The sequence below is a fragment of the Tetrahymena thermophila genome, assembly GCF_000189635.1.
Source record: "Tetrahymena thermophila SB210 genomic scaffold scf_8254645, whole genome shotgun sequence".
In the NCBI taxonomy this organism is placed as follows: Eukaryota; Ciliophora; class Oligohymenophorea; order Hymenostomatida; family Tetrahymenidae; genus Tetrahymena; species Tetrahymena thermophila.
In genome coordinates this window covers 682382-696738 of record NW_002476413.1, presented here as the reverse complement: position 1 = coordinate 696738, position 14357 = coordinate 682382, and the positions used below count along the sequence as shown (strand labels likewise).

At 24.2% G+C, this 14357-nt stretch overlaps 2 protein-coding genes across 2 annotated transcripts; one reads left to right on the top strand and one right to left on the bottom strand. All coding sequences in view use genetic code 6, as the record gives it.

Moving 5' to 3' along the window:
- Positions 1–396: 396 nt before the first annotated feature.
- TTHERM_00127100 (hypothetical protein) lies at positions 397–2196 on the bottom strand (the record flags this gene model as incomplete). The annotated part of the gene is made up of 3 exons (XM_001016290.2): positions 397–669; positions 1090–1364; positions 1521–2196. The coding sequence occupies 3 exons, from the start codon at positions 2194–2196 to the stop codon at positions 397–399; spliced, it is 1224 nt and encodes a 407-aa protein (XP_001016290.2).
- A 2212-nt stretch (positions 2197–4408) lies between these two features.
- On the top strand, positions 4409–13918 carry TTHERM_00127110 (hypothetical protein; the record flags this gene model as incomplete). The annotated part of the gene is made up of 9 exons (XM_001016291.1): positions 4409–6304; positions 6363–7163; positions 7254–8516; positions 8605–8679; positions 8809–12051; positions 12122–12330; positions 12385–12973; positions 13032–13418; positions 13568–13918. The coding sequence occupies 9 exons, from the start codon at positions 4409–4411 to the stop codon at positions 13916–13918; spliced, it is 8814 nt and encodes a 2937-aa protein (XP_001016291.1).
- Between the last annotated feature and the right edge of the window lie 439 nt (positions 13919–14357).

Here is a 14357-nt window from a genome sequence, read left to right as displayed (position 1 = left end):
AATCAATAAATGCTATTATTCATCATAAATAATAATAATAAATACAAATAAAAGCTCAATTTTGTAATAGATTTTATAATTTATGGACATTTTATTCTAATTTCTAAAATAAAAATGCTCAATTCTTCTAATAAAAAAAATAAAAATCTTTGATGTCTATGATAAAAAATTTTTAGATTCGAATAATAGAAATCGTAGAAATTTCTAAAGATAATTAGGTAGATAGATAGATAAATAGAAAACAACTGAAACGGAAATAAAAAGTAAATAAATAAATAAACTGAGAAAATTGAAATTAGTAATTAGTCTTTCGTTTTTATTTTAATGAATGAGATTATGTGGCCTTATTGAATAAAAATGCATGCAGTATACATATTAAATAAAAAGGTCCTTTAATCAAACGTTTTTGATATCGATATTATATTCAGGATCGTATTTACTGTCTTTAAAGACTTCGTCTTTGAATTTATCTCTATCACTGTCTTTAACAATTAAAGGATTACCAAGATTCCAGTTATCCAAATCAGCCATTCTCCAAACTCCAAAATTAAATTTACCAAGCCATTCCATATAGTTTTCTAATTTATAATCACTCTTAAATTAAGGAGGTACCCTCATTTAGGTTTCGAATAGAGCGATGTGTTCCCAAGTATATAAATTATCATCAACCTATTTATATTATATTAATAAAAACATTAACCATTGAATGATGTTTTGGTTTTCTAAACTATAATTTTAAACTTGAATAATCAATCATTCATTCATGATTTTCAAAAATAAAAAGCTTTTAAAAACAAATCTATAAAAACCATAACAATATTTATGGACATAATTTAGTACAATTTATTGTATATTCTCTTTATTAAAACCCTCCAATCTTACAAATTTTTTGTTATAATTTTTAAAAATAAATTTTCAAAATAATTTTGATAATAAAAAAATGGGTGTTTATTAATAAGATTGTACAATAATTATGATATTTTATAGAGAGAGAAAAATTCTATCTATTAAAATCAAACAAAAAAGTATGCTAAAATAAAATAAAAATAATTGCTTTCTAAAAAAACTAAGTTTAAAATGGTTAATTACTTCAATTGGAGTTCCATCAGGACGAATAATTCTGATTCTATAGGGATTTTTTAAATAAACTAATACTCTCATGATAACTTTTTTGTAATCGTCATAAATAGTTTTATTCTTTTCAGGATTTATAAATTCATCAGGGTTGCTTAAATATCTTGGAGTGTAAACAACTAAACCCATATCATCAATATCCTTCCACATGTGATAATCATTTTAACTTAAGTTCTTACTTCTGTCAATACTTAATCCTCTAACCATAACCATATCTCCTAAATAAGTTTCTAATTTTAATTAAAATATGTTAAATTTAATGAGTAAAAGATTATCGCTCAGAAAATTCTAAAAAATAACAATAAAATATAAAATTTCAAACACTAGCTTTTAATTTGAAACATATTTAAAACATTCAAACTCATCATAACATAACATTTAATTACCTTGTGTGATGGGTTCTCCACGGATACCATTATTATCTTGATAAAGTTCTAGCTTATATCCTTAATTTTTTAACTCTTTAATTCTTTCAATCAACTTTTTAGCAAATCCTGCCTCTAAGTATTCATTCAAGAATTCTTCATCCAAATCTACAATAGAATGAAGAGTACCCAAGTAAATTTTCTTTAAGTGGTCAATGACCATGTACTTGGGAATTCTCTATTCTGCGAAAACTCTTTCAGGCATGTATGCGGCTTTGGTTTTTGGCATTTTAAGCATACCATATAATCTGTAAGGGATATCACATTCTTTGTTAACATTTGCCTGTAGTAACTTATGTTGCTTGCTAAGTTCTTCGAACTCCATTTCATCTTGAAGCTATTAATCTCTCATTTATTCAGCTAGCTCATCTGAAATTTTATCGCTTGAAGCATTTTAATAAGGATCTGCACTTTAAGCCTACTATGTACTTTGTTTTTACTATAAGATTTCGTTTTCTTTTAACTACAATGATTGGGCTTATTGCTACTATTAAAGATCCTTTAGTTTTTATTCCTATTCTTCTTTCATCTTTTCTAAACCTTTCTTTAAAAAGGAAATATTGAAAGAAGGCTTCATGAAAAGAGTTGCTGAAGACTACATCAAGATTCTAGGAACTAATAAATTAAGAGCTTTCATTTTGCCTAATTTTAATATTTGAAAAAGTTGAAGATGTTTGTTTATTTATTGAGGATATCAAGCAAAACTAATTAATTTCTTTCAGAAATTAAGTTAATATTAAAAATCTAATAATCTTCTATTTTTAAAAGTGAAAACTACCTCTATTAAAAGATATTTTTTTGTTAATCTAGAATGTGTAAGATTTTATCAATCTTTTAGAAATTCTATCATTCTTTTTAAACCTTTCTTTGTACTTCCTAAATCTTACTCAATTATGATAAATAGATCAATTTGTTTTTTTCTAAATGTAAATTTTAAATTTGTTATTCATCTCTTCCTACACTTCTTATCTAATATTTATTATAATGCATGCTAATTAACCCTAATATAAATAAAATACTCTAATATTCATAATAAATATAAAATTATTTTACAAATTAGTATAATTTAAAAATGTATTTCTTTCAAATAAAAGGTAATAATATAATACAATTAGATTCTCAACTTTAAATCATCGAAAATTGATTTGATTATTTTAAGTCGAAAAAGTTAGTTTCAATAAATAAAAAACATAATATTTTTTAAGATTAAAGCATTAAAATATAAGGAATTAATCTATTGAGCTAGATTTTTTATTATATAAATGATTAACAATCATCAGTTGTTTGAATTCTAATTTAAAAATTGAACATACAAATTTCATCAAAAATAAAAAATGAATATGTAATTTAATATTATTTTTTGGCTATACTAAATCACTTAAGTCTATAAATATTAATTTTAAAGATTAATAATTTGGTGTAAATATGGAGGCAACTGTTTTATTAATTAATTAATTAATTATTAACTTTCTAGGTTTTATTTTTAAAGTATTATTTTTTACTTCCATAGTTATTAAAACTAAATTATTTTTTCAGAATAAATAAAAATGACTTCGTATATCTCATAATAAAATTTTTGACAAATAAAAATCATATTTAAAAAATAGCTTATATAAAAAAAATAAAACAAAATATAAAGGTATATTTTCTTAAAAATTTATATAGTTTATAAAGTAATTTCTGATATTAAGAAAAAGGTAGAAGTTAGTTATTAGAGAAAAACTATTCCATGAGTATTATAAAAAATATAAAACATTAGTAAATAAAAAAGGAGAAATCAAATATATGATAAGAAACTAACAAAACATTTTTGAGAAAAAAATAATAATTAAATTAAATGAATTTTATCTATTTATGAAATAGCTAGATTTATAAGGAAAAATAAGATTTAATAATTTAGTAGAGTAAAGTAAAATCATGTTAATAATAAATATTTTATTCATTTTTTAAGGTAAAGGTTATTTGAAAATTGATAACACTTGTTGTTTAATTAAAATATTTCAACATTACTAAAAAGGAAATTTAATTTAATTTAAATATTTCTATACACCAAAAAGAAAATTTGATTGATAATAAATAATTTTAGTCATCTAGAAAGTAAAATGATAATTGAGCTGAAATAATAATTTTAATTAACATTTAAAATAATTTAAAAATAAATTTAATATAAAATTTAGAGTTATATTTAAAGAATTAATATATGAATTAAAAAAAGCGGGAAATATTTGATTAGTTTATTTTAACTGTTAAATTTGAAATTTACCATTCATTGAATTATATATTAATTTATTGAACACACAAAGCAAAGCATTAATAAAATTTAATAAAATTTTGAATTCTATATTGGTTTGTTTGTTTGTTTGAGTCAATCTTAGTTTTTTCTATTGAAAATTCAAAAAAATAATAAAAGGTAAAATGAAACAATGAAAGGGGAAAAAGAATAATCATTTGATTTGTATCAAACTATGATTAATAAATAATTTAATACATAATGAGTGATATCAATTCAACTAAATTGAGTGTAATTTGGTTTGGATTTTTATTATACTTTTATAAATTCAATTCAATATTTATTATAAATATTAGGGATTCTTTAAAATTTGAAATTTTGTTTGAGTGAAAGCCAATTATAGAGAAAAAAAGTGAATAAGATATAGTGATAAATACAAATAAAAACAAGTCACAAATTTATTAAATATTCACTCATTCAAAAAATTAAAAAATCAAAAAATTAATAAGCATTTTATTTATTGTTCTCAACTAAAAAGGGATCAATTAATCAAACATTTTAATCGAAACAAAATAAATAAATAAATACATTTACCTTATAGTAATTATAGTTTAAAATTATGAACGATAGCGACCTATACTAAGATAGCAGCTAAGAAGGTTCATCAAGAAAGGAAGATCAAAATCATAAAAATCCACTTTTTGATGAAATCTAAGCAGATGGCGATGCTGCAGATTTTGATTTAGACTCTCACAATGAATCTAAAAGCGCATAGAAAAACTACGACTTAGAAGACTCACCCTAAGGACCTACTCAAGAGCAAATAAGTCCTAACAAGGATCAATATAGTGACCAATAAGAATTAGATGAAGTTAATCAAGTCCAAGAAAAGTCTGTAGAAAAAAATGATAACTTCGAAAGCAGTGATTTCAAAAAGTATCTCAATAACGATGAAAATGAAAATTATAAATATTTTGAAGAGTAGCAAGAAGAAGAGGAAGAAGAAAGATAGAATGAAAGTTCATAAGGAGAACAAGTAAGAGAAGAAGCTTTACAATACTAGCAAAAGAATAGTCTTTTTGATGATTTGCAAGGAGAAGCAGACTTTGATATCAATTAAAGTTCATCAAGAAAAGATACTTAAAATAGCGAGAGACTTTATTCTTAAGGAGACGAAGATTTTGTTTAACAAAATACTTAAAAGCATCAATAAGAGAATGAAAGTATATTTTATAAGTAAAGAAATCAACCAGATGATTAGTAGAGTTAGGAGCAAGAATAAAAGCAATAAGATGAAATTATTGCTTTTAACTAAGAAGAAAATGTAGATAATCAAAACAAAGAATAAGATGCTGATAATGAAAAAGTAAAAGAGAGTGAAGAAGGAGACAGTCTTTCAAATAACAATGAAAAAACAAATTTTGAAGCATAAATATAATAATAAGTTGATCAAGGAGATGATTAGCATTTGATTAAGCTGCTCAATCCTTCTGAAGAAGTAGAAGCCTCAATCAAAAACAACTCAAACTTGCATGAAGAAAATTTATAGTAAAGTGATTAAAAAGATTAGTAGGTTAAGGGAGAAGATATCTATCAAGGAAATGAAGAAGAAATGAGTAACCAAGATTAAAATTAGGAAGAAGCAAATGATTAATTAGAAAATGATTCAAATATTTAAGAAAATAAAAGTATAAAGCAAGACTAAGAAGAAATTAAAACTCCAATCAAATAATAAGAAGAAGAAAGTTAGCAAGATATTTAAACAGAAATTTAAGTTGAATAAGAAAATCACATGGAAAAACAAGGACAATAACAAGTAGAAGTTGATAATAAGAATGAAAATTCAAATTTAGAAGAAGTTTCTAATTAAGAAGAGTAAAGTTTAAGAGAGTAGCAAATAAATGATGAGATAAATTAGCTAGAAGATGATAAGCACAGTGAATAAAAGTAATTTGATTAAGATTAATAAAGCAGAGAAGAAAATATCTAATCAGAGGTATTCAAGTAAGATAGAGATAATCATTAATAAAATGAAGCTTAGCAATATTAATAAGAAGAAGAAGAAGAATAAGAAAGTTTGAAGCAGGAAGAATATCCTAGCGAATTAAAATAATCTATGAATGATAGCGAATTATATAGAAATAGCAGCTTTGAAAACTCTTAATTTAACTAGTATCAAAAAGATAATTTACATAATTAAGAGGAAGAGCAGCAATCTCCTAAGATAGGATCATCAAGTGTTTTGAATAATTATAAACTTGAAGACTCTCCTTCAAGACCTGCTGCAGCTGGGGATTCTAGGAAATAATCTGATAACTATGAATAAGACTTGTATTACAAGGATCATATTTAAGAATTACATAATTAGTAAGAATATAAAAGTGAGTATTAGCCTTCTCCTCAAAAAGAAGACTATGACGATCTTGAATCAGATGGATTCGATACTCTTAAAATGAATGCTAATGATTAAAATGATCAATCTTCTCATAAATATGGAATTCAAGTCCACATTGAAGTAAAATAATAAAATTCACTTTGAGTTATTTTTTATATTTAAAATATTTTTATATTAGAAATCATTAGCACCTGAATAGGCAGTTGACGAAAATAATCTTGAAAACAATTTGTTAAATCCTATTGAGAAAAAATAATAAATTATGAGTTTGGGAGATAGCGCATTAAAGGATATTTTAAATGAAATAAAAACATTCAAACAAGAGAAGTAACAAAAAGACCCTGAGGAAATAGTAATGAGACTTAGCACTTTATTGTAAGAATTAGAGGTCTAAAACTTAAATAATTCTTTAAAGCTTTCTTAAAACTAAATTCCTAACGATTCTTAAATAGAAAAAGATTTTGAGTAAAAGATTTAAGCCAGTCTTTAAAAAGAGAGCCTTAAGAAAGAAGAAAAGTAGAATTCTGAAGCTTAAAAGGATGAGGTCACTGAGTTCAATCAAGAAGATAAAATTGATAAGGAAGAATTTCAAAAAGAAAAAGAAATTATCACAAAAGAAAAGGAAGAATTAATTCAGTTAAAAGAAGATCTCAGAAAGTAGAAAGAAGATTTCAACAAATAAAAATAAGAGGTTGAAAAATAAAAGAGTGAATTAGAATTGAAGGCAGAAAATTTAAATTTAATTTCAATGTAATTTGAAGAAAGAGAAAAGGAGCTCGAAGAAGTATAAAACACGTTATAATAGTAATAAGAAGAGTTAAGCTAAAAGCGCAAATAATACGAACAAATTTAAGATAAATTAGAGTTGTTAGAGTAAAAAGAGCAGCATGTTAAAGAAAGAGAAGAAACTTTAGCTTAATAAATTGAATTCCTTAAAGAAAAAGACATTTATGTAAATGACAGAGAATAAGAATTATTAGTAAATACTTTTTTTTGTTTGAATTTACTTATTAGATTTAAATATATTTTGTAAAAATTTGATGAAACTTAAATATTTATTTTATATTAGGATAAAGAAAGGGAATTAGAGTCATTGTTTGAAGAATAAAAAGAGAAGGAGAAATATTTAGAGAATTTAATTAATGAATAAAATCAAAAATTAAAACTTTTAGAGCAACAATCAATTAATCAATAAAGCGAAGATTTGAAACTTTTAGAGCAACAATTTATTAATGAATAAAATGAAAAATTGAAACTTTTAGAGCAACAATTAATTAATGAATAAAATGAAAAATTGAAAAATTTAGAAGAAAAATTAGTTAATGAATAAAATGAAAAGTTGAAACTTTTAGAGCAACAATTAGATGAACATTAAGCAAAAGAAAAGGCTTTGGAGTAATTGCTAAAAGAAAATGATGGTAAATAAAAGGAGCTAGATTTGCTTATAAGTTAGTAAGCAGAGAAAGAGTAGGTCTTATAATAATTGATGGAGTAATAGAAGTAGAGAGAATATGAATTCGAGCAAATTGTTAATGAATAAAAATAAAAAGAATAGGAGCTTGAATAACTATTCAGTGAATAATCTAAGATCAAGCATCAACTTGAGTAATAATTAGCTTAATAAATAGAAAAAGAATAAGAACTTGATTAGTTAATTAATGAAGCTTAGTCTAGAAACCAAGCAACTTTTACAGAAGAATAAGAAATCGTATTAACCACACCAAAGAAAGAAGAAAGACAAGAAAGAACTGTTTAAGAAGGTAGAAATGAAGACTTTACTGAAGGAAATGATGAAAATGAAGAGGAATTAGAATTACGTTTAAAAAAAGAGGTTGAGGATCTTTAACAATAACTTTAGATAAGTGCTTAGAAAAACCAAGAATCTGCTAAGAAAATCATAGACCTTGAAAAGGCTGTATAAAATTACTAAATGATTGAAAGAGATGAAAAAAATTTTGAAGAAATCTTTAGGTAAAACAAAAAACTTGAAGATAAAATTAAATCATATGAAATGGAATATTCAGCTAGAAAGAATTAGCTAGAGCATTAGGAATAAACTATTGCTAAATTGCATTCCTAGCTTGTTTAGGCTGATGCAGATCTATAAAAATATATAGAAGATAAACGATTACTTAATGACAAAATCGAAGCTTTAAAATATGAAAAGGAAGAAGAAATAAAAAGACTAAAGTAAGAAAATGATATTGAAAAAATGAGCAGAAGTCAAAGTAAATTAATGGAAAGTGAAAGTATTGCTTTTGAATCAATTGTTGGTGATTATAAGGATACTATCAACATGCTCAGCAATAAGTGTGAGGATTACGAAACTCAAGTAAACTTTAATTTTACTAAATTTATTTAATACTAATATAAATTTACTTATTGAATATATTCAAAATTAAAATATTATTATTTAATAGATACAAAATTTAACAAAGCAAAACAATGTTCTTGTTAATTCGTTTAAAGAAATCAAGTCAAACTTAACCTCTTACGTAATTAATTTTAACTTAGAATTAAATATTCATTTATATTTTTAAAGATATTTCAAATGATAATTTAACTTAATAAGAATAATGAATTAAATATTTATTTATTTACTTAAATAATTTAATAATAATTAGTAAGAAGAGCTAGATAACAAAGAGGAATTTATCTAAAAGTAATCTTAAGATATGTTTGAATTATAAAAGAGTGTTAATCAATATAAGCAAATGGCAAAGAAGTTAGAGGATTAGTTGAAAGATTTGTCTAACAAATCTTAAGAAGAATCTAGCACTCTTTAATATGAATTAGAAAAAAACAACATATTGCTAGAATAAAAAAATAAAGATGTGCAAGCTAAAAATTAAGAAATTTAAAGTTTGTATGAAAAAATCTCATTGATTGAAAAATCAAATTTATAGAAATTAGAGGATCTCAATCTTGTCATTCAAGAAGAGCAAAATTAGAGAAAAGAAATATAAACAGAACTTGAATAGTTGGTTGATAAATATAATTAAGATGTTTAGGAATTACAAAAGGTAATGGATTAATAATAGGAAGAATTTACTCAAATTTAATAACAATTGTAAGAATCAAGTTAGAATTAATAGAAAGAAAACTTAAACTTAAAAGAATAAATGGAACATCTCAAATAATAATTAGATTAAAAAAATGCAGAAATTGTTTCTAAACAAGAAGAGTTGTTGAATCTTGAAGATATGTTACAAAAAATTGAAAATGATTTAAAATAACAAAAGCATGAATTTGATTTGTAAATTTAAAAATAAGAAGATAGCAATAACTAACATGTTGACTAATTGTAAAAGATAATTGATGAAAAACAAGAAGAAATTAGTTTATTATAATAAAATTAATAAGATAGCAGTTTGAGATCTTAAGAAGACTTAAAGATTTTAAAGATCAAATTAGACAATTTAGTTTCTGAATTGAATAATGCAAATGAATAACTGAATGAAATGGATAAAGAATTACAGTTTAAAGATGAATAACTTAAATTAACTGAGAAAGAATATTAAATGAATATTAATTAATTACAAGTTAAGCAAAATGACTTACAAGATCAAAAAAAATAATTAGAAGAAATGCTATAGGAATAAGAGGAAAGATATAGCCAAGAAATAACTTAATTGTAAAACATAATTGATTAATAATAAGAAGATCTTTAAGGCTTGTAATAGAATTTGTTAGGAAGCTCAAAAATCTAAGAAGATAAAAACAAAGCTTTAACTAATGAATTATAATAGGCTAAGCAAGAGATTGAAAAAATGAATCATTAATTATAGGCTTAACACAAAGATTTAGAAAAGGCTTACTAGTAATTTGATGATAGCGAAAAGCAAAATTAACAAAAATTAAAGTCCGCAGAAGTTAAATTGCAGGATTTAGAGGCTAAATACAAAGATTTATAAGAATCTATATAAATTGAGTAAGAAAAATATAGTAAAGATATTGAAGAGCTTCAGAATATTATTGAGACTTAATAGCAAGAGATTAACTTAATGGAGTAAAATATGACAAAGCTGAAAAATGATTTAGACAGAAAGGTCAAAGATTTAGATGTTAAAAATATTGAAATTCAAGCAAAAGATAGTGATTTGGAAAGTGCTTATGCTTAAATTGATAAAATTGATATATAGTATCAACATAAGCTTAATGAATATGAATCTAAATAGTAAGAACTTGCAAATAATAACAATCATTTAGAAGGAAAGTTAATTGAGCTAGAAGATAAATATAATAAAGATGTTTCAGAACTTTAAAAAGTTATTGAATAATAATAATAAGACTTGAATAATTTGGAATAAGAATTATACAATCAAGGTAGTCAAAACGAAGAGACTAGTAATCTTAGAGTTGAGTTAGAAAAGGTTTCTATTTAATTAGATGAAAGGAACAGTGAAATATTAATAAAGAACAAAGAGCTAGATAGCATGTATGAATAAATTGATAAAATCGAGAGATAGTATCAACAAAAGCTTAGAGAGCAAGAAATCAAAATACAAGATCTCTAAAAACTAAAAAAAGAGTATGATTAGTAATTGTTAGAGTTAGATAATAAAAATAGCTAAGACATTGCCGATTTAAAGAATATTATTGAGTAGTAATAAGAGGATTTGAATAATATGCAAAAAGATTTATTTGAGAACACTAAACATTAAGAAGAGAACAATAACTTAAGATTTGAATTGGAAAGAAAGAATATTCAACTTAACAGTGACCTCATTTAAAAAAATAAAGAGTTGGATTAATTGCATGAGTAGATAAATAAGATTGAAAAATAAAATCAATAAAAGCTTAGAGATTAAGAACTTAAATTGTAGGATTTACAAAACTAAAAGAAAGAATTTGATCTGAAATTAATGGAATAAGAAGAAAAGAATAACTAATATATCACAGAGTTGTAGAAAATCATAGAGTAATAATAGGAAGACTTAAATAAAATGGAGCAATGCTTATACGAAAACAACGGATCTTAGGACGAAATAAATAATTTAAGATCTGAGATTGAGAAATAGTAAAATGAATTGGATGAAAAGAGCAATGAAATTAATTAAAAAGAAAAGGAATTAGAAGATATGTTCCAACAAATGCAAGAGGTAGAGAGATAATACCAAGATAAACTCAATGAAACAGAGTCTAAACTTAAGGAATTGCAAAACTAAAATAATGAGATAATAGGAAAATTTGAAGAGTCTGAATAAAAGAGCAATTTCCATATTTCTGAATTGTAGAAAATCATCGATTAGCAATAAGAAATGATTGGTAGAATGGATCAAGATTTGTTTGATACTTCAAGATAGCAAGAAGAGAACAATAGTTTAAGAATGGAATTAGAGAGAAAAACTCTTCAGTTAGAACAAAGAAATGCAGAAATATTATCTAAGAATAAAGAACTTGAAAGCAAATATGATTAGCTTGATAAAATTGAGAGATAATATTAACAAAAGCTAAGAGATTTTGAGCTTAAATAGCAAGATTTATAGAATCAAAAGAAAGAACTTGAATTAAGACTCCTTGAATAAGAAGAAAATGGTGGCAGCTTAGAAAAGTTACAAAGAGAATTTGAAATGCAAAAGAAAGAGTTAGAAAATATTCTAGATAAATAGCAAATAGAAATCGAAGAACTAAATGATAAGCTTATCAGATAGAGAGAAGACTACGAATACTAGCTCGCCCAAGCCAATAACAGAATCCAATCTATTGAGCTCGATCATAAAACTGAAATTAAAAAATTAATGAAATTGCAAGAAGAGCTCCGTCTTTAAAATAGAGATATGGAAAATAAATACGAGAGACTAAAAGAAGACCACAAGAATATCCAAAACAGTTCCTTTAACAATTCTTTTGATGCAAATAACAAAGTAATAAATTCAATATCAATTTTCAATTTAACATAATTAAAAATTTATAATTAATTTAAATTTTAAACAGCTTGGAACTCCTAACAAGAGAGTCTCAGATTTACCACCTAGATAACTCTTGCCTAGTGGTACAATTACAGGTACTTCTTAATAATACGGAGTTAGATAATCAAAAGATCTTACAGCTGCCCCAGGCTCGATTAGCGGAACAAATTAACAACCTGCTTACACATCTCCTGTTTCTATGAGATTAAACTCATAAGAAGACTAAAAGTCTAGGTATATTAAAATTATGTTTAAAAATAGCTTATAATAAATATTTTTAATGAATAGATATAGCTAGAATTCTCCTCAATAGCCTCATCAAGCTGTTTCTAGTACAGCTTTTAACCATCATAGCAATGTTATTTTGGATCAAGCTTATATGAAGTGCATTGAACGTTCAAAGAATCTCCTTAGTAAGAATGAAACTATCTTAAATAACTTGAAAGCAACAAATTCCGTTGAAAGACCACTTAAATACTAATATTCTCCTTCTTAATAAATGAATAACAATAATAGTTTCACTAACTTGCACAACTCAAGCAATTTAAATAATTTACCTTCAAATGGTATCCCTGCCAGCTAGGTTGGTAGCAACAACTATCCTCCTGCTCAGTAACAAAGAAACTCTTCCCTTGTAAATCAAAGTTCATCTCATTCAACCCCTAAAGGACCTCAGTACATCAAAAAGCTTGATAACCGTCCACCATTCCTTTAACTTCCAGCAGGGCAATAATAATTGCAGTAATAATAAATACAAGGATAATAATAATAATAATAGCCAGTTCATTAATAATAATCCTCTGTATAAAACTTCTCTTAAATAAGAACGATTAGCAATTCAACAACCCAATAGCCTAAACGTCCTCCTATTATTGAAGTATTATTTTTTTATATAATTTGAAACTAAAATTTATAATATTATCTTTATAAAAAAGCAATAGAGAAATAGAACCTCCTCAATCGATTAGAGTTAAAATAATTTATACTTATAATAGCAATAGTAAATGCAATCTATTTAATAATAACAACAACAATTGCAACAATAATAAGATCTCATCAACAACTAAAATCGCAGCAAGTCTTCTAATTAAAATAATTATCCTTAATTATAATAGCAATAACAACAATAGTAACTTCTCTAGCAATAGTAATAATAAAATTTAATCAAAAAGTAGAATACTTAACCTACTACTGGTAATACAGTTTAAAGTTAAGTTATGCCTAAATATGAAGGTGAGCGTTTAGGAAATCTAAGACACGGAAGAGGAAGATGCTACTATCCTAACGGAGAACTCTATGAAGGAGAATGGAAGAGTGACAAGGTAATTTAATTTAATAATAAAAATTTTTTTAATTCATTTTAAATTCACAGGATAAAATTTAGTTTCTCTTTAAAAAAAGAATTTTATTTATTTTAATTTTTGAAAGTTTTATTTAAGATAAAATAAATTATTTTATTATTTTAAAAAAGCGTCATGGATATGGCATATTGAGAGATTAAAATGGAGAAATTTATAATGGAGATTGGGAATTCGATCTTTATCACGGATAAGGAAGACTAAGAAATAAATTCTGCGAGCCTTTAAATAAAGAATTTGATTTTAGAAACTTCGAAAACTTGAGGAACTATTGGAGCAGTTACTCAGGAGAATTCAAAAATCATTCATTACATGGTTTGGGAACCCTCATCCTATCAAATGGTGAAAAATTCTTAGGATCTTTTGCTGGTGGTAAAGTTCATGGTGAAGGTACTTTCTATAGATCAAATGGAGAAATAGAAGTAGGTTTTTGGTAAAATAATAAATTCATTGGAAAGTTATGAATGAATCAATTAAAAAATGAATATGATGTATAAAATAAAAAGTTTAATTATAATTATAAATACTATTAAAAATTTTAATGAATGAATGAGCCTATTTATGTAAGAATGTATACTAAAAATTATTTATTTAGTCATGTCACACTCTCATTAACTTAATTAATTAATTTTGATCTTATTGATAAAATCTTTGTTTCAATTATTCAAAATATTTTAGATTTTTCTAAGTTTTCTTAACACAAAAAGTTCCTTTTGACAAAGGAAAGTTTTAAGTAAGAATCCTTTTTATTATTGTGTAAATTTACATTTGCTATATTTAGATTACTTAAGATTTTTAGTATTTGGTTGATTTTTATATTAGTATCATCGAAATTCATTTTTCAGTTAAAAATTTTATGAATTATTGATTCTAATTAAAATAAACAAAATTATTTAATTATTT